We start from the raw sequence: 19,673 nt of genomic DNA, 5'->3' as shown, positions 1-19,673 counted from the left end.
TATCCCCTCTACCCACTTTTGTTAAGATCTCCTTTCCCGAAGTTGACTAAGACTGTTTCAAAGAGAACACAGGCCCTGTACACCACAGACCCAGAAAGTATACAAGCATTTCTGTTAAGGAATGGTAACTTGATTTATATTATCAATTAGATTAAATTTTTTTTATTCTATTTTTCTAAATGTGGATGGCCAAGGGAACCTAGCCTGGTATATCTATGTGCCCCCCCACCATTGCCAGAAACGATCTTCCTTAATGGTGAAAGGCTGAATGCGATCCGCCTAAGACCAGGCACAGACAAGGACATCGGCCCTCACCACCCCTTTTCCACATCAGACCGGAGGTCATAACCAGGGCAACATGGTGAGGGGAAGTCACACCTGGTGTACAGACTGGAAAGGAAGGAATCCTTTTTCTATTCACAGATGACATGGAAATCTACTTAGAAAATCTCAAGGAATCTCAAAGGATAAAAAAGTTCCTAGAACTAACAAATGGAGTGTAGCAACATCAATGGATACAAGGTCAATATACAAAAATCAGTTGTATTTCCATATGTGAGCAATGAAAATTTAGAAATTAAAATTTTTAAAAGTAGTGCCGTTTACAATGACCCAACAAAACATGAACTACTTAGCATTAAATCTAACAAAACACATGCAGTATTTGTATGCTGAAAATCAGAAAACACTGAGGAAAGAAATCAGATACCTAAATAAATGGACAGAGAGATCATATTCATGGACTTACTGTTATGTCAGCTGCCCCAAGTTAGCCTACAGATGCAGTGCAAGACCATTGGAAATCTGTGCCGGGAGTTATGTAGAATCAACAAGCTAATTCTAAAATGTATATGGAGAGGCAAAGGAACTAGAATAGCCAAAACTATTTTTAACAAGAGCAAGAAGGTTGGAAGATTCACATGAGCTAATTGCAAGCTTACTACTGTAGAGGTATGCTAATAGAGACAACGTGGTATTGGAGAAAGGATAGAAACATAGATTAATGGGGCAGAATGAAGTCCACAAACAGACCAATACATATGGAGTCCACTGATTTTGGACAAAGGTAAAAAGGCAATTCAACGGAGAAAGGATGCTCATTTCAATCCCTGGTGCTGGCATTACTGCACGTCCATATGCCAAAAATGAATCTTAACCCACACTCTCACCATATTAAAAACTTAAATAAAAATGGATCATACTTTCAAGTATAAAAATTAAGACTTTAATATTTCCAAAAGAAAACACAGGAGAAAACTTTATTATAATCAGGCAACGATTTCTTTGACAGGACATTAAAACATGATACATAAAAGGAAAAAGTCAATGTTAGGCTTCACCAAAATTAAATACTCTGCACTTAAAAAGTGCAAAATAAAAACACCGCCACAGGCTGGCAGAAAATACTTGCAAGTAAAACCCACTGGAAAAAGGACTTGCATTCAGAACACACAAAGACCTTTCAAAACTCATCAATAAGAAAACAACCCAATAAAAATATGTACAAAATATTTAAATGACCTTTCACCGAAGATGCTATGTGGATGGTAAATAAGCACATGAAAAGATCTTTAACATCATCAGTGAGACACAAAACCACCATGAGAAACCAATGCACACACACTGAGAATGGCTAAGATTAAAACGACTGGCCATCGCAGGTGTGGGCACAAAGTGTGCCAGGTGGGCCTCTGCACTGCTGGTGAAAGTGGAAAATGGCATCACCGCTCTGCAAAACAGTTCGCTGGTTTCTTATAAAGTTATATGTGCACTTACAATACAATCCAACAACTTCCCTCTTACACACTTACTCAAAAGAAAGGGAAACTTATGTTCACACACAAAAAAACTGTACATGAATGTTTGTTCATAGTGATTTGACCAACGGTCATCAAAATCTGGAAACAACTCAGGTGCTTTTAGCTGGTGACTGAGTAATAGAACGAAGGCGCCTCCCACAGTGGGGCCTACTCAGCAATGGAACAGAGCCACTGCTGATACAGCCAGTGCCAGGGATGAATCTCAGAGCGTCATCCAAATGAAAGAAGCCTGTCTCAGAAGCTACATTCTGTGCAAGTCCCTTTCAGTGACATTCTGGAAAGGGTCAAGGTCTGGGACAGGAAACAGATCTGTGATTACCTGGGCTGAAGTGACTACAGAGAACCATGGCCGGTCTATATCTTGATTGTTGTGGGGTTTCTGGACCGTGTGTGCTTATCACAACGTAAAGTACTGCACGCTGGAAAGAGTGAGCCTTAGTGTATGTAAGTTTGACCTCAGTGAGAAGTACATGTGTGTTGTTATGCCACCTTTCAAAAGTCATACTTGTAACATTCCCTGTAACATGAACAATGCTGAGAACCACTAACCTCTGGATAAGGTCCTAATGCAAGGAGACACACATGTGCAGGTCCTGCAGAGGACACGTGCACAGAGGCGTGTGTGCGTCCTGTAAGCTACAGCAGTGGCTCCTAACCAGAACCCAAGGGGAGAGTAATCGCTGGAATTTTGCAGGGCTACAGAGCTGGCCCCTGTACCTGCTGAAAGCCCCTGTACCTGCTGAAAACCCCTGAAAAGCCACATCGCTGACGTTAGTTGCGGTTAAGATATTTGCCTTTGATAGTTTTCAACTGTGTGTTTGGAATTCCCCAAATCAAATGTAAGCAAAAAGTGGCTGTGTTTAGAAGAAACACATAAATGCCAACTTTCGCCAGGAGGCAAGTCCTTCACAGCCCCACCCCTTCAGTCTGACAGGGGTTTCGTGGTTGGGCCAGGTTCTGCCGCTCTCCACTGAGGCCTCCTTGCGTCCTGAGAGTTTTCACCTGCTGTCTGTGTGGGCAATTCCTCTGCAGCCCCTTCTTATGCTTCTGAGTGTACTGGGATGACGCCCAGGCCCCCATCTGTGGCAGAGACAGAGCCAGGCCGTGGGAATGCACCTGTAAGTCGACTGTGCAGAGCTGGGCTCTTCTCCACGGCCGCTGCTAAACCACGATGGAAGGATGCCAGGGAAGCAGCGTGAGGGAAGCCACTGGGCTGGGTGGAGAAGGCATCCCTCTTTACATTTGTGCTTCTCCTGAGGACAGTGCCTTAGTTTTGCCTCCATTTAGGGGAGCATGACTTGATTTTGTAGCGCCACCATAGTTACACAAACAGGCACTTTTAAAACTGTGTCTATGGGGCTTTCCCAGAGCAATGTCACAACCGTGCACTGTGCAGGGCCTCCAGAGCCACGGCCTCCCCGTGCTGGCCAAAGCCGTCTAAATTTGCTGTTTGAGAGCCCCGTGCTTCATGTGAGTCTCACTGGTTTAATGGACAGACTGGAGGAAGGAAAATGTTCATGTTAGTCTAAGGGGGAGAAACCACACTACAGCAAAAATATAAGAATATGGAGTCCCAGACGACTGACCCAAAGTAGAGACGTTTGCTGATGTGAGTGCCCAGGAGCACGTGGCCCTGTTAGCAGTGCCAGGTCTCGGCTGCACTGGCCATGTGTGACACGGAAGGAGGGGGAACACCGCTAAGTTTGAAATAACCTCATGATGGATTTCTTCTCCCCTCGTGATTTGAACAGAGAGAAGCAGGAGAAGTGGCAGGCATCATTCAGCATCTACCCGGAGAATGGTGGCCTTGTATGACTATGACCCCAGAGAAAGCTCGCCCAACGTCGATGTTGAGGTACCAGCCAGACACTGCACTTCATGACGGACACAAAACCACACCCTTCCCTTCCCTCGTGGTACACCACACCGAGGCCACATGTGTTCACCTTCCCATTCTTTCTCTCCGAACCATCCGTAGGAAGGGCTGCCAACCCGAGGGATGGCTGATACAGACATGGCCACGCAGGAGAGAAATCATGGGATTCCTACAGACACGGCCAGCCCCTGACAAGCCCCGTCCCTATGGCCCAGATTTTCCTGTGCCACGACAGAAAGAGCGATCTGTCATCCACATCTAATGGTGATGCCACCTAAGGGCCATCTTTAGGAGAGAAATAAAAGCCCATCACATGTGGTCAGCAAACAAAAGCAAAGCAGTCAGGCCCCACACATAGAACAGTAGAGAGGAAAGCAGTGATAGGTGAGGTTGTGTCGCCCGGCACAGCTTGGCATGCCTGGTGCCTTGAAGGCTGAAACCACTGCGTTCAGAAATGAGAGATGGGGTCTCCAGTCTCTGCAGCTACTAGCTGAGATGACAAGATGTATGTGAACCCATGTTACACAGTACTTCGCTCTGACAAGCCACTGGCTCGCCAACTATATTCCCTCATTTTGACATTTAGAAAGAAAATGTGTTTGGTTGTGAATATCATCTAGATTTCTGTTTCCATGTTCTGCTGGGTGACTGGGAACTGAAATGTGCTGGGTCAGTTGGACCCCTGAGGGCAGTGGGGTGTGTTTGACACCGCCTGCCTTGGGGCTGCAGCCCGGCCCAGCGTAGACACTGAATAAAGAGATGTTTAGGCTGGGTGCGGTGGCTCACGCCTGTAATCCCAGCACTTTGGGAGGTGGGCAGATTGCTTGAGATCAAGAGTTCAAGAGCAGCCTGGGCAACATGGCAAAACTCCATCTCTATAAAAAATATAAAAATTAACCAGGCTTGGTGGCACACACCTGTAGTCCCAGCTGCTCAGGAGGCTGAGGCAGGAGAATCGCTTGAACCCGAGAGGCGGAGGTTGCAGTGAGCCGAGGTTGCACCACTGCACTTCAGCCTGGGCAACACAGTGAGATTCTGTCTCAATAAATAAATAGATGTTTCATTAATAATTGAGTAGGTTTTAAAATACTCAGTGAAAGGATATTTACGTAATGGTCCTTATACTGCAGAGAACATTGCCCTGATATTCCAGGTTTTTACAAGTAACTATTTCACTAGCTTTAAAAATGTATTCCCAGTAGAACATCGTAATAATCTTGAATTTTGGCTACAATCAAAGCACTGCAGCATTTTTCTTTTAGGTGGACATTATCTTGGTTTGTCCTTACTTTCTAGAAGACTGTGGACAGAGCCATTCATTAGCTTCTACCTTTATTTGACTGAAAGAGTAGATTAATACCAGAAATTCTCAAATAGGGAAAGCATAGAGAACTTATTTTTAAAAAACTACTACTGTTGTATAGAAAAATGCTATTAATTTTATGTTTTATCTCCACAGGCTGAACTTACATTTTGCACAGGAGATATTATTACAGTTTTTGGTGAAATTGATGAAGATGGATTTTATTATGTAAGTTTTTGAAATATCAAGAAATACCATTTGATTTTTGTATTCTTTTTCATTTATTTTGTGTGTTTTGTTTTGCTAGTCTGTTCCTTCTCTTAAAATTGGGCATGAACTTCATATGGCTGCTGATAGCTTTGCTTAATTGGCTGAGTTATAGAACTTTGCTGAGTTATAGATAATCTAGAAAGTTGGGACCGTGAACTTGTTTCTTCCTTGCTAACACTACTGTTTTCAATGTATATGCACTGTAAACAAAACAAATACATTCATATTCTTATTTTTTAAATTGCTGCCAACCAAGCATTTACAAAACAATTTAAGTTTCTAGATTACTTACTGTATAGGTCAAAAATAAATTTTAGGAAAAGGAAGAAATATAAATAAACAACAAAAAAATACAAAAATAAAACCCCACAGATTTTAGGACTTCTCCCGTACCATTTATCCAGAGCCAACTGCTGTTAGCAGCACGGAACCTCCCCTTACCCCCACCCCACCCACCTCTTGCTGCTGGTGATTCCCAGCAGGGACCTCAGAGCCACCCTCCTTCCTTTTCTGTTCCCCTGGAGCATGTCTCAATACTCCCTGGGGCAAAGAAGGGAGGGAATGGGGTGGGGTTATCTCAGAGTTTCTGCAGCTGGGGCATCTTTGCAAAAGTAGCTGCCCCTCCCTGACCAGAAGCCCACAGGGCCACTTAGGACCCTGCGCAGAGCCCAGTGGGGGTCCCCATCTTGCACATGTGTTTCCACCTGCTCCCCCACCGCCTTTATCAGAATCGGCAAGAAATGATGACATCCTAGATGGTAGGTTTCTCTTTGAGTCAAACAGATGCTACAGCCACAGGCATGTGTGGAATTCCCAGGCTCTCTCCTCTGCCTGGTTTCTGATTTTTAAGAGTTCAGCCCTTGGTGAGGATATTCATACTTTGTCACATGTGTTTCAAATAGTTCTTTCCAGCTCAACCTCTGCCTTTTAACTTTGTGTGTGTGTGTTTGCTTCTCCATTTTTGTTGTTTATTAAGGATGAATTTCATGTTTGCATGTGGTCAAATGTTTCTGCCTAAAAGGTCCTTCAAGGTGATAGAAATAATCACCTCATTTTGTTTCAATTTTATAGTTTCACATTCCACATGTAAATCTCAAGTATCTACCATGTTTTCCTAACTATGAGAACTAATGTCTCAACACATTTACTAAATAATCTGCACTTTCCCTACTTTAAAAAAATCATTTTTTAATAATAAAAAATGTAATACATTTTAAAATTAAGGTGTAAATGGGAATTTAATACAGAGTATTTATGGACTTTAACACTACTCCATGCTGTCTTAATTATTGTATTTTTATAATGCATTTTTATATTTGGGAGGGATCATTTTGTAAAGAGTCCCACCTCCACAACAAACCTATAATTTTTTGTTTAGAGGTACATTTAGCTTTGGGAAGAAATAGACATAATATTGTCTTTCAATGCTGACATAGCGTGTGCCTCCTTTTAAAAAGTTTTTCCTTTCTTCTGTCAGAAAAGATTCATAGATTTATTCTTATGCATCCTTTATATATCTTAAGTTTACTCCTAGGAACTATATAGATCCAATGGCTGGGCATGGTGACTCACGCGGAGGCCGAGGCGTGCTGATCACCTGAGGTCAGGCGTTCGATATCAGCCTGGCCAACATGGTGAAACTCCGTTTCTACGAAAAATACAAAAGAATTAGCCAGGTGTGGTGGCGGGCGCCTGTAATCCCAGCTACTTTGGAGGCTGAGGCAGGAGAATTGCTTGAACCCAGGAGGCGGAGGTCGCGGTGAGCTGAGATCATGCCATTGCACCCCAGCCTGGGTGACAGAGTGAGACTCTGTCTCAAAAACAAACAAAAAGGAATTATACAGATCTTATTGCGATTGTGAATGATTTTTCCCCCTAGTATATATTCCACTGGTTATTTAGAAAACATGTTGGAAAAGTGTGTGTGTGTGTGTGTGTGTGTGTGTGTGTGTGTGTATACATGTCCCCCACAAATCATTTTTCTGAATGCATTTATTTCTGTTATCAACCGATTCCCTTGGGTTCCCCCAGATTGTCATAATTTTGCCTCCTCTTCACCAATATTTAGAATTTGTCATCATTTTTAATTGCCTTACTAATCACTTAGAACAATTCTGAATAACAGAGATAAGGAAATCTGTGACTTGTTATGTATTTTAGTAGGAATACCACTAATATTTTACACTGTTACATGTAGGTTAGACTATCAATAAAGATAGATGGTCTTTATAATGTGGAGAAAGTATCCTTTATAATGCTAAGAAGGTTTTAGTTTGCTTTGTTCATTTTTCATCAGTAAATTACTAGCCATCATATATAATATTTTTAAGGCACTGGAAGTTGATATGCTAATATTTTATTCAGAAATTATATTCCAGAAATAATAATCTGTATTCTTTGGAATACCTTTGTTGTAGCTTTTGATATCAGGATTATGCTAGAATTACCAAATAAACTAAGAAAATTTCAACCTTTTTCTATGCTTTGGAGCAGATTAAGTGACACAGGAGTTACTATTATTTGAAGGTTATTAGAATCTGCCCAAAGATCCTTTAGGTTCAGTATCTTTTTAGACCGCAGTTGCACAAAAGTTTTTATTTGCTTAAATGGTTATCTTATCAATTTTTAACAATCTATATATTTTTAGAGGAATGTACTTTTCATTTAGATTTTCACATGTAGAAACAATGAGCATGGTGCTTTCTTGGAATTTAAGATTTTTCTAACTTGTCTGCATGTTTCTATTCCTCAGTTGTGTTTTATCTTCTTAGTTTCTTGAGTAGTCTTGCCTAAGTTTTTATATTATAGTGGGAATCAGATCTAAATTAATACTAAACGTATGCTTCTTTTTATTTACCACTCCAAATGGTTTTAGAATGATTTTGCTGGTCATGTTCACTGAGCGGACTGCCCAGTTCATTTAAGTATTTCTTATTTGATAAACAATGACAGGGGACACCTAATTTGACACCAAAAATCTTAAATTTCTTGAAACTTTGTTTTCTGATGTCTGTAACCTTAAACATCTCGAGAGAGTGTACTCAAATACCCCACCGGTCCTAATATTGTAGTATCACCCTCCTCTTTCTCTGTTCTGCTATATCCCATATCAATAAAACAAGCGTGAGCAGGGGCCCCCGAGGGACCCGTGCTGTCCTCCCTGGCCTTTTCCTCCTTTTGCTATTTCATAATTTACATCAGCCCCCATTTTTTTTTTTTTTTTGAGACGGAGTCTCGCTCTGTCCCCTAGGCTGGAGTGCAGTGGCGCGATCTCGGCTCACTGCAAGCTCCGCCTCCCGGGTTCACGCCATTCTCCTGCCTCAGCCTCTCCGAGTAGCTGGGACTACAGGTGCCCGCCAACACGCCCGGCTAATTTTTTGTATTTTTAGTAGAGACGGGGTTTCACCGTGTTAGCCAGGATGGTCTCGATCTCCTGACCTTGTGATCCGCCCGCCTCGGCCTCCCAAAGTGCTGGGATTACAGGCTTGAGCCACCGCGCCCAGCCTACATCAGCCCGCATTAAGTCACTGAAGACTTCTAAGACCCCACCATATTTTAAAGCACGTGCTGTTCTTGCTATAGCCCAGCATCTTGGTATCTGAAACCTTAAATCCTGTACCTTCCTATGTCAAAAGCAAGCCATCACGTGGCATACTAAGGTACGGGAGATAATCCAGAGAAGTATGCCAACACGAATGGACGTCTCCCTGACTGGGGCACAGAGAAAACTGGGAGGGAATCCATTTTGGTGTTTTCTGCCATTCAGCCTATTCCCATTCCGTCTGGACATTAGGCCTCCAGGTAGTTACTGTTTGGCCTCAAATCGAGAAGTGGTGGGAAATGAGGTGTAGGAGAGAAGCAGAGATCAGATTACGGAGGGACTAAGGAGGGAAAGGTCAAGGTGAAATTTTTTTAGAGAAAGTTATTCTGTAAAGGGTTTTGATGGTACACTTTTGAGGGGGGATGGGAGTGGGTCCAGGAGGCTGGGTAATATGTTATATGGAACCAACCAGGCAGGAAACATGGCCCGAAATACGTCAGTACCAGGGGAAGGCAGACAAGAGGCCGACTCAAGACGATCTTATCCAGCGTTCAGACTGTCAGTCAGAGGGACAGAGAATGTTGTCCAGGGGAGCCTTAGATTCTGACCTAGGGTGCCCTTGAGAACGCAAGGATAAGAACAATGTTGAATGGAAAACCTGACTTAGAAACTCTTGAGCTTGAGGGCTATGAACAGGACCTCTGAGCTTCTCCAAACGGAATGGAACTTCGGCCAAAGCAGTATTCACACCGCAAGCAGTTCCCGTCGTCACTTCGGACGCAGTAGCACACAGTGGTAGAGGCATCAGACATGGGGAAGGGAGTGATGTGGCACATGTACGTTCTGACGTGGATTTTACTAGGGCTATGTGTGTTCAGCCCAAAAGAACAAGAGCAGTAACCAGTGCAGGCAGTTCCACCCACATTCTACTCAGCCAGAGCAGGGGCTGGCCTGGAGGCCTGGCTCTACAGGAGCCTCTGAAGGTTGGTGTACGCACACCTCTTGTGGTGTGAGCATGACACCAGTGGAGTTGTGTGTATATCGCTGTGTGTGTTCACAGAACACAGTCCCCAAATATAAGCCAACTACTCCATCTGGTGCTCAGCCAAAGGAAGAATCTTTTCTAAGGCTGGAGGAGAATCTCTGTTGGACCTAATGAGGGGGGACTTGACTGGTTATAACTTTTGAGTGTCTTTGTGTTTAGATGTCATTAAAAACCCTTGATAGGAAGAAATCACCAGGGGCACCTGCAAAGTAAAAAGGATAGGTGGCCTAGAAATAGTCTGTAACGTCAACAGAGAAAAATAAGCTAATAATGGAGCTGGAGAGAGAAGGCCCAGGGCAGTCACAGGTAAATAAGAGTAGGACCTTCAAGGTCCAAACAGAAGAGTGGGGCAGGGCAGGGCAGTGAGTGTGCACCTGGCAGGGTTGCTGAACAGGAAGATGCAGGAAGTATGTGGGGCTGCCTCTTCCAATTGATTTTTGTGATAAAATCTACATAAAATTTATCTAAAATTGGCCAGGTATAGTGCCTCAGCGTGTAATCCCAGCACTTTGGAAGGCTGAGGCGGGCGGATCACCTGAGGTCAGGAGTTCAAGACCAGCTTGGCCAACACGGTGAAACCCTGTCTCTACTAAAAATACAAAAATTAGCTGGGCATGGTGGCGTGTGCCTGTAATTCCAGCTACTTGGGAGGCTGAGGTGGGAGAATTGCTTGAACCCGGGAGGTGGAGGTGGCAGTGAGCCGAGATCACGCTACTGCACTTCAGCCTGGGTGACAGAGTGAGCCTCTGTCTCAATTAAAAAAAGATCTAAAATCATTTTTAAGTATACAGTTCAGTAGTGTTAAGTACGTTTACATTGTGCAAACAATCACCACCATCTGTCTACAGAACTCTTTCCATCTTGCAAAACTGCCATCTTGTTTTCAATAGCAGCTGTACCATCTCACCTTCCCACCAAAAGTGCACCAGTATTCGTTTCTTCATATCTTCACCAGTACCTGTTTTTTCCATTTTGTTTTTGATAGTCACGTGAGGTGGTACTACATGGTTTTGAATTGCATTTCCCTGGAGATTCGTGGTGACTGGCATCTTTTCATGTGCCTGTTGGCCACCTGAATCTCATTTTTGGAGAAACGTCTTTAATTGGGTTTTTTGATGTTCCTTATGTATTCTGGATATTAACCCCTTAGCAGATAGATGACTTGCAGACATTTTCTCCCATTCCACAGCTGCTCATCACTCTGCTGTGTCCTTCACTGCATAGGTGTTTTGATGTAGTAGGCTCTTTATGTCATTTCCTAGACCATATAAACAGAGAAACAGGATTCTGTGTTGCCCAGAGCCAGCCAATTTTGAACTTGGTTTAGGCACTTTAGGGGCAGATGAGTTTGGGGAAGAAGTGACGTGGTGGTCCTTTGAGCCACTTGGTGCAGATGACCAGTAGGCAGATGGACTTATGGATCTCGACTTTAGACAAGGCATAGATATGTAAATGAGTAGAAAGATCTGGAAGGATATATACCAACCTGAAGCAGTAATGTCTGAGGAGGTATCAACAGACACTTTCATTTTCTCCATATTGTTTGAATGTTTACGATAAGAACGTGTCCATGAGTAAGAGGGAGGACAATCTTAAGGCTCAGTAGATCAGTAGCTCTCAAGCTTGCCGCCATGTCAGGACCACCGGGTCCCTACCCTCTGACGGTGTCCGTCATTGGTCTGGGCTGGACCACCGGGTCCCTACCCTCTGAAGGTGTCCGTCATTGGTCTGGGCTGGTGTGCTGAGCGATGGTGTTTTTAGCAGCTCCCTAGTGCCTCAGATCAGCCAGGCCCGAGAACCACTAAACGAGATCTGCCAAGGAGTGTTTCCTTCAGAAGCCTGATCCTAAGAATCCCAGGGACTCTTTGGCCAAAAGGCAGATTCCTCAGCTCCCCAATGAACAGGCGAAATCAAGACCCCAGGAAAGGGGCTTAGGACTCTGCATGTTGCTGAGGAAAATTTGGAAACCCTGATTTAGAGTCCTTTCGAGTCCTGCTACTTTTGAACCAGAATAAACTCACCATGTACTTGTACTCTGAGCTGTATTCTTTTAGCTAAAGCAAGATGTGGGTTTCTAGAAAAATAAATAGTTCTTCTGCCTCACCCCTGGTGTTTTAGGGGGAGCTGAATGGGCAGAAAGGCCTTGTGCCCTCAAACTTCTTGGAAGAAGTGCCTGACGACGTAGAAGTCTATCTTTCTGATGCTCCATCCCACTACTCTCAAGATACACCAGTGCGCTCAAAGGCAAAAAGGGTAAGCAAACCTATTTAGCCTTTTTAATCTCTGTCCCGTTCTGCCATATGTGGTCTAATACAATCTTTGCACTGATATTTTTATATCTTGGGCCGAAAAGCATATACCCTGATTTTTTCTTTCTCTGCCCTTCCATGGGAGTTGTGCCTAAAAATTCTTAATTCTAAATCTTGTTTTACAAAAAAATGACCCTTTCAATTCTAATAAATCAAATCAATCTGCCTTTACTCACAAAGAAATGTCCCATCCTACATTATAGAAACACATTTCAGTTTGATCAAGAGTGAAAAGGGGATGGCTCCTCTTCAGATTTGGTGGGCAATGGAGGTTATTTGCCCTCTGTTAGGATTTCAGTCTCTTCACAAGGATCCCAGGGCTTCTCAAGCATATTTAACTATTAGACTACATTCATGTTTAGTATCTCATTTTTATTTTATTTCATCACTGCAAGTTTTTATATATTATATTTTTATATATATATTTTTATTTCTTTGCTCATCTGCTTGGAAACAGAAGAAGAGTGTTCATTTCACACCTTAATCAGGCAATGTAGCCTTCACGTAAGTGAGCAACTGAAGATACCGATAAAGATACCAACTTAAGCTACCTTAAACGGGCCAATGTGGTAGACTTAAGGCTTCATTGTGGGGTTAAAAAAAAAAGATAAAAAGAAATATGTCTCAAAAAACTATTGGACCTAAATAATTAGAATATTACTTGGTCTCAGTTGTAAAGCAACTGAATTTATAGTGAAGCAAATCATCTTTCTTTAATAATCATTTCCTACTATTTGCATCAAGAATATTTGAAAGGCCAACATTGGGAACATATTTCTTAACAAGCTAACTGTGTGTTTACATAGACAGAGCTGCATATTGCATTGTTAGCCACTCTTGGAAAAAGCACAACCTAACAAACATGTTTACTATAGGAAGTTTTACTTTAGAAACTCAACCCAAGGTCAAGCAGATGAGTAGTGAACGTAGGTGATCGAGTGTTGGCTCTGAACACTGGCTCGAACGGCCAGAACGTGTTTTCCTTAAGTAACCATGCCTCTACCTTATGAGAGAGCTATGCTCCTCCTCAAAGCACAAACATCCTGTGAGAGAAGTTGCTGCCACACGGATTTGTTGTTGGCACACCAATGCAATACTAAGTTGATGAAGCATGCAGCTCAAATGATCGCATTAGACGGAATAGATGGTATCTTCAGGTGTACTTTGGGATGCTTTACTAGGTGTTTTCCATTAGAATTAGACCTTGATTTTAAATCCAAGCAAGCTTGAAGCCCCTTGGCTTATAGCATTTGCCTGCTGAATACTGAACACTCACATGGCAAGAGCTGCTCTGGAGAGGTAGGGCCAGAGGAATGCTGCTGCTGTCAACTCAGGCACATACTTAGCTGTAAAAGGAAGCGAAGTAAAGTCGTCCTGCAGCGTATTAGAGTAAAAGTCTACCCCTCTGAAGCACTATTAAGCGCTTAACATATATTGAAATACTACCATGTGCTATCTACTGAGGAAGATTCATGTTCCATTATTTGGAAATAATGCAAGCATCCACTAAGGGCCTTTAAGCTTTCTTTGATTATAATTAAGGTTCATTTTAGTTTTTTTTTTTTTTCTTTCAACCAGTGTGCCATCTCCAATATTTCTATCGTATACTAACCAACCCAGGAATGCACTTTAACAACATCAGGATTTTATATAACCAAACAGTTTCAAATACAACAAAATTCCCTTTATGAACTTTCGCTTTTTAAGATGACTGATGGGTACTCGGCCAACTTTACTATCAACCTAATTACAAATCATGTCTCCCCTGCCCTTAGTCTTCATTTATCAAGTGAATTATTACCTGCCTTAGCTTTGCCAAAGCAACGGCCACCCCGCACTCCCTCGAGACAGAGAAACGGAACCCACACATTTATGTCTGGGCCCTCTCTCTGGCGTGCTGTGGGAGAGGACCTTTGCTCCTCATGGCATACTTTGACAGCTGAAAGAACAAATGAACCCCCTTGACCTTTCCTGGTGGGAAACGGGGACAGTACGATGTTACCAAGTGAATTCTGTTGTTGGCGCTCACACACTCAATAAACTGTAACACTGTACCTACTAGGTTCCTCCTGAGGGTTCAGGTACAGCAAGGAGAGCTCCATCCCCCACAGTCCATCTCCATTCGGGGTCACCTACGTCATCTATGGGTTCTGGTAGTCCTGGGAGAGGCAGGGAAATGTCCTCGAGAAAGAAAAAGGGGCTGCTTTCCAAAGGCAAGAAACTGCTGAAAAAGCTGGGTGCAGTGAAATGATTCATGTGCTTCCGGACAACTGCCAAATCTATGTAATTTTCTTTAATTCCAAACTAGGGCTTTCATGACTCAAGTACTTCCTAAAAAAACCCAATCTTCTCCCCTGACACCAGTAGAGAAATGCCCTTTTGCACTACCATCCACTTTAAACCAACCGCGACAACAAAGAGGAGCGGTTGCTCTCTGTCACCGCTGGCAGTCTGCTCTCATTGTCCAAGCTCTGATTTGGGAGGTGGGAGGGGACGTCTTATTAACAAACAGGGGCGCATAGCTATCAATCACCTGTAGCTCCCTCCCTACCTGTAATTCCAGTCTTTGTGCATTTGTCATCCGCCCTTAAAGGAATGATTTTCAACCTTTCTCCCTTCTCAAAATGCTTGCCTCATAATGCATAACTTTCACTTTGACTCTGGTCTTGAAATTCCTAGTTTAATTCGCCTTGATGTTCTGCCTTATAAATGCACAATGATTTGTACTGTCTAATAAAAACACAGTGTATACTTTGTATGTGTCGTGCATTCAGTGGTCTTCATCCTCACTGACAGTGGTTCGAGATCAAGTTGTACAGCCTGTGCATTTTAAGATACTAGTTTCAGTCTTTCGAAGCCAGCCAGGCTACACACAGAAAATGTTTACTCAATCATTCAAAAAAGAAAAGGAGAGAAAGTAACTTTGTTTGGTAAAGCACCAGTACTCCAACCTTCCAGAAAGCCGATAATCTTCATTGCTTTTAATGTTCTATTCTGTGGCATATGGTTTTCTGTTACTTTCGTTGTCAAAATGCCATACCCAAATACACAGCAATGAATGGCACACAAGTAATCCACATAATGCATAAGCCACACCAAAACCAGACTCAATTTAAATCTGCTCCAAATGAGTCCATACCCATCTTCATCATTGGCGTTTGAACAAAAGACTTACAAAGTTGCTGGCAGATGTATTTGATGGTTACTCTTTTGTAATTCTTGTCCACTTGTAAATTGTTTTTACTCTTTATACATACTTTTCAGACTGCCTTTCTTTTGTAATTTATGGACGGTTTATAAATGAATGACAAAGCTTTCCCCACTGTGTCTTCAAAAACTCTATTAATTATATATTGTAATATAATAGTATGTGGTAGATTTATTAAAGGAAATCCATGTGTGGTTAAGCTCTGTGTGGGTGTGTGCATGTGCACAGTTAGTGTAAAATATTTTCTAGAAATAAAATTTGTTATTTTATACAACACTGTTTATTCTCTTTGTTTTAAACATTTTATCATAGCGAGATAACTGAACAACTCCTTTCTCTCATGTGTACAAAAAGCACCATAACCTTACTGTTTCTGGGAGTATTTTTTTTCCAAAAATAATTTGGTCTATGTTTTGGGAGCCATTGACAATGTTGTGACACTCTCGTACTACTGGTAACAGTCCAGTCAGTGACAAACGAAAGGTCATTCACACAGAGTCAGTACAAGCACTACCAGGATGAATTCAAACACAAACTGTTAATTCCCTCTGGCAGCTTTAGAATTCACGTGAAATTAATGAACAGCTACAGCAACATAATACAACAAAATATAACAACAACTTCCCAAATATACAGAATTTTCCTAAAAGCCTTATCTTAGAATTCTCCAAGTAACCAGATGTCTTTTCAAAGTAAGAGGTAAAACCAACACACTTACGGCAAGATGAAAATATAGTTCAAGTACATAATTTCATGAACCTATTATTTATCTAATAATTGCTACCATAATGTCTTTACCTACCGTATTTATAGGAAAAGTTGAAGAGTTGCTAACAAAAAGTATCCAGAACTAATGTTTCCCTAGATCTTTTGAAAATATTTACCAACTTCCCAAAGTAGGAAAATGTAGGCAAACCTGAAGTAATAATGAGCTGGTCTTAGCTTTTCTTCCCCCCTATTTTATAAGTATGTACAATTTTCCTAAAACCAAAGCACCCACCCTGAGGACAAGAAAGTGCTTAAGTCACATTTAATTACTCATTCCAGCCCCAAGTCCCTCCCAGACTGAGCTGAGAGTCACTTCAGCAATCTCCCTTTTCTGGTGATAAGAGAAAAACCACGTTTTGCTTTTGTTTTATGACCGAAAATTGTACCAGACAAGTTAGTTAGGAAGCTCTCCATTACCAGTGTGAGTGTAATTTTCTGTCTTCACAGGTTAGTCTAAAAGTCGAAGCCCAAACTGTACAGAGTACTCAAAGAACAGAAACCATTTCCTCTTGCAGTTAAATGGCTCCAACCCTTCCTCCTGCTGCTTCTAAGTGGGTGCAGCCCGACCCATGAGCGCCTCCCCATGTTACCATCCATTTGCCTCTGCTGCTCCCCCTCCCCCGCCAAAGAAACAAGTGGTTCTTTCGATTCAGAATGACCTTCCCATTCTCATCCTGACCTGTAAAGGCACAATTTTCATAGAACCAACAACTATACCTAAATTCTTAATTTTATTTTCTGTTATGACTTTCCTACGTATATTCAAAATGAGAAACTTTCGCCAAATTTTGTTTTGCAGCTCTCATTCACATAAACATTTTTCTATTCTCTTGCTAACGCTTTTCAAATAAACTATCTGCTTAAACTAGAACACAAAACTCCTGTGTTCTGCCAAGTGAGCTTTACTGTATTTTCTTATTCTTGAAAATTATTTAAAGCTGCACTCAAAAAAAATGCAAAAAGCCCCAACTTTCCAGAAATGTCTACGGTACTTTTTTCTGTGGCTCCGAGGTAACGGCAGTCTGGCCGTGATGAAATGGGTTCTTGGGAAAAGTCCTGCGAAATAAAGCTTGTTTGCAGATGCAGGTATATGGGAAGCTTTTGCGAAAGGAAGAAAACTACACTGAAAGCCTCATTCATATTAAAAGAAAAGAGATATACTTCTAAACGTTTTTAATTTTGAAAAGAAAACCATTTTATGTGAAGTGCTCTTTCATATGGGTAAAGAAAAAATACCTAGCTATCCCCTGGCTGGCTCCGTGCACCTCCGCGTGCAAGCTCACTGTTGCAGCTGGACTTCGGGCCCTGGTGCTGCCAGCTGGCGCAGCCTCTTCCTGCAGCCCCTCTCATCACAGAGAACTGATGCCTGAGACTACCAAACAGTATACAGAGCTTATGGTAAAACAGCAATAACCGAAGTCTCTAAAAAAGGATGAATCAAGTGTCAAAGTGAAATTAATATAAGAATGCGAAAGAAATCTGACCCTATGTGGAAATACTCCAGGGAGCAGGAGGAGCTATGCAGAGAGAGTGCTGAGAAGGCCCAGGTTCAGGCTTTCCACCCACATGCATGGGAGGGGCCTTCTCTACCTTTAGAACCTCACCCCAAAGACATCAATAAGGAATCTGTAAAATACAGCAAACACAAAATGCCCAACTTCACTAGCTGAAGAAATAAAAACTAATAATGCAAAATTTTCCTGCTCCAAAGTTGCCCAAAAGCCAAACGTGAAACCGCTGATAGTGGGGAGGATGGGAGCTCCTGCCGTGGGGGCTGCAGTCTCTTATCGTGTGTCTTATGCACTTGGCCAAGTGAACTTTCTAAAGCCTTGAACGTGTGTGTTTATGTCCTTTCACTGAATCACATTTCTAGGAATCCAACTGAAAAGAGATATCTAGGCGAGGATTTAAGAACTAAGAAATGTGTCACATTACTGTAATAGTGAAAAGTGGTAAATTCACAAAAAAATCCAATAGTGGTCTAGTGAAATGATAGCTATTCATCACAGGATTCAATATTCACCAGGTAACTGACACACACACACGTGAGGACGGTGACCGGGTGATCACAACATTCAGTATTCACCAGGTAACTGACGCACACACGTGATGATGGTGACTGGGTCATCACAACATTCAGTATTCACCAGGTAACTGACGGACACACGTGATGACGGTGACTGGGTCATCACAACATTCAGTATTCACCAGGTAACTGATGGACACACGTGATGATGGTGACTGGGTCATCACAACATTCAGTATTCACCAGGTAACTGACGGACACGTGATGATGGTGACTGGGTCATCACATTGAATATTCACCAGGTAACTGACGCACCCACGTGACGACGGTGACTGGGTCATCACAACATTCAGTATTCACCAGGTAACTGACGCACCCACGTGATGACGGTGACTGGGTCATCACAACATTCAATATTCACCAGGTCACTGATGCACACACGTGATGACGGTGAGTAGGTCATCACATTGGATATTCACCAGGTCACTGATGCACGCATGTGAGGATGGTGACTGGGGGAAAGGCTCTCATGGTCACAGGCCCCCATCAGGAGCAGCGTTTCTGTTGAGGTGCAAGGACCCCTTATGCATGCCCCATGGGTGTCGCAGGTGGCCTGTCTGCATCCTCACCCCTCTCTGGCCCTTCTCCATTTTCTCTGACACTCAGACCCTCTCTGCTCGCTTGGCCTCATCTACCACAGCTGGTGTCTGCCTCCAGCCTCCCTACCATTCTGCTGGGGTCTTTGCCTCCTGCCTCGTGACCATTCTGCACTTCACAATCCCTATTCCATTTAGTTACCAGAAGAAGAAGATACATGTAAATAACCATACAAATTGAAAATAATAAAGCTTTTTTCTAGTCCCTTCTTAAAAGACTTCTTTGGGGATAGAGTAGGAGGAAAAGGGATGGGGAGGAAAGGGTTAAACAACAATGCTGCCTTTTGATAGCATTTGATGAGCAGTCACCGAAACAGCTGCCTCTAATTTTCCAATAAAATCCTTGTAGAGACGGCTGGACTTGCGTCAGATTTGGGGAATAATCTCCACACACTGTGAGGGAAAAGGAGAGAGAGCAAGGCCCCAGTGAGAATTTGCAGTGCTGTCTCACCCACGTTGTTCCTGAAGACGTTGTTCCCGAAGCGGAGCCTGTGAGAAGGCAGGCGGTCTCACCTTGGCAAGAACCCGGGGCTCAGCAGCCCTTCCTCTTCCTCAGGCCCATGTGCTGCTGGTTGTCCCTCATCCAAATCAGCAACTCCTGAGGAACTTAGTAGGAATCAGGGAGAGAACAGTGAGACGCACGCAGCCATTCTAGGGACACAGCCCTGGAGTGCGGTCCACACGACAGAAGAGGGGAAAGAGGGCAAGCACCTCGGGGACAGCTCCTGCTGGGACTATGATTTTCCATATGTGCCAGTGCACAGAGAACCATGTGGGGAAGGCAGGAGGCTTCAAAGCAGTGAGACAGGGACCAGATAAGTTGTGCAGGCACCAGTCCTGGAAAAGAAGCT

The 19,673-nt window shown here is 42.8% G+C and overlaps 2 protein-coding genes across 17 annotated transcripts in view; one reads left to right on the top strand and one right to left on the bottom strand.

The window, feature by feature from the left end:
* Nucleotides 1-19,673, bottom strand: part of PIWIL1 (piwi like RNA-mediated gene silencing 1) — a 73,311-nt gene that overhangs the window by 1,058 nt on the left and 52,580 nt on the right. The window lies entirely within an intron of this gene.
* The window catches only part of RIMBP2 (RIMS binding protein 2), a 400,662-nt gene that overhangs the window by 377,831 nt on the left and 3,158 nt on the right, over nucleotides 1-19,673 (top strand). For 10 of the 16 annotated variants that reach the window (XM_063615235.1, XM_063615233.1, XM_063615241.1 and 7 more), the window contains 4 exons: nucleotides 3,572-3,675; nucleotides 5,156-5,227; nucleotides 11,974-12,108; nucleotides 14,227-15,646. In XM_063615235.1, the coding sequence (XP_063471305.1) occupies nucleotides 3,572-3,675; nucleotides 5,156-5,227; nucleotides 11,974-12,108; nucleotides 14,227-14,415 (500 nt within the window). In that variant the 3' untranslated portion in view covers nucleotides 14,416-15,646. Of the gene's footprint in view, nucleotides 1-3,571; nucleotides 3,676-5,155; nucleotides 5,228-11,973; nucleotides 12,109-12,621; nucleotides 15,647-19,673 lie in introns of those variants that run through there. The other 6 variants (XM_063615236.1, XM_063615244.1, XM_063615243.1 and 3 more) reach the window with 3 other exon arrangements.

Source organism: Symphalangus syndactylus, chromosome 13, assembly GCF_028878055.3.
Source record: "Symphalangus syndactylus isolate Jambi chromosome 13, NHGRI_mSymSyn1-v2.1_pri, whole genome shotgun sequence".
In the NCBI taxonomy this organism is placed as follows: Eukaryota; Metazoa; Chordata; class Mammalia; order Primates; family Hylobatidae; genus Symphalangus; species Symphalangus syndactylus.
The sequence above is the reverse complement of the archived record's forward strand: the minus strand, read 5'-3'. Positions and strand labels throughout refer to the sequence as shown.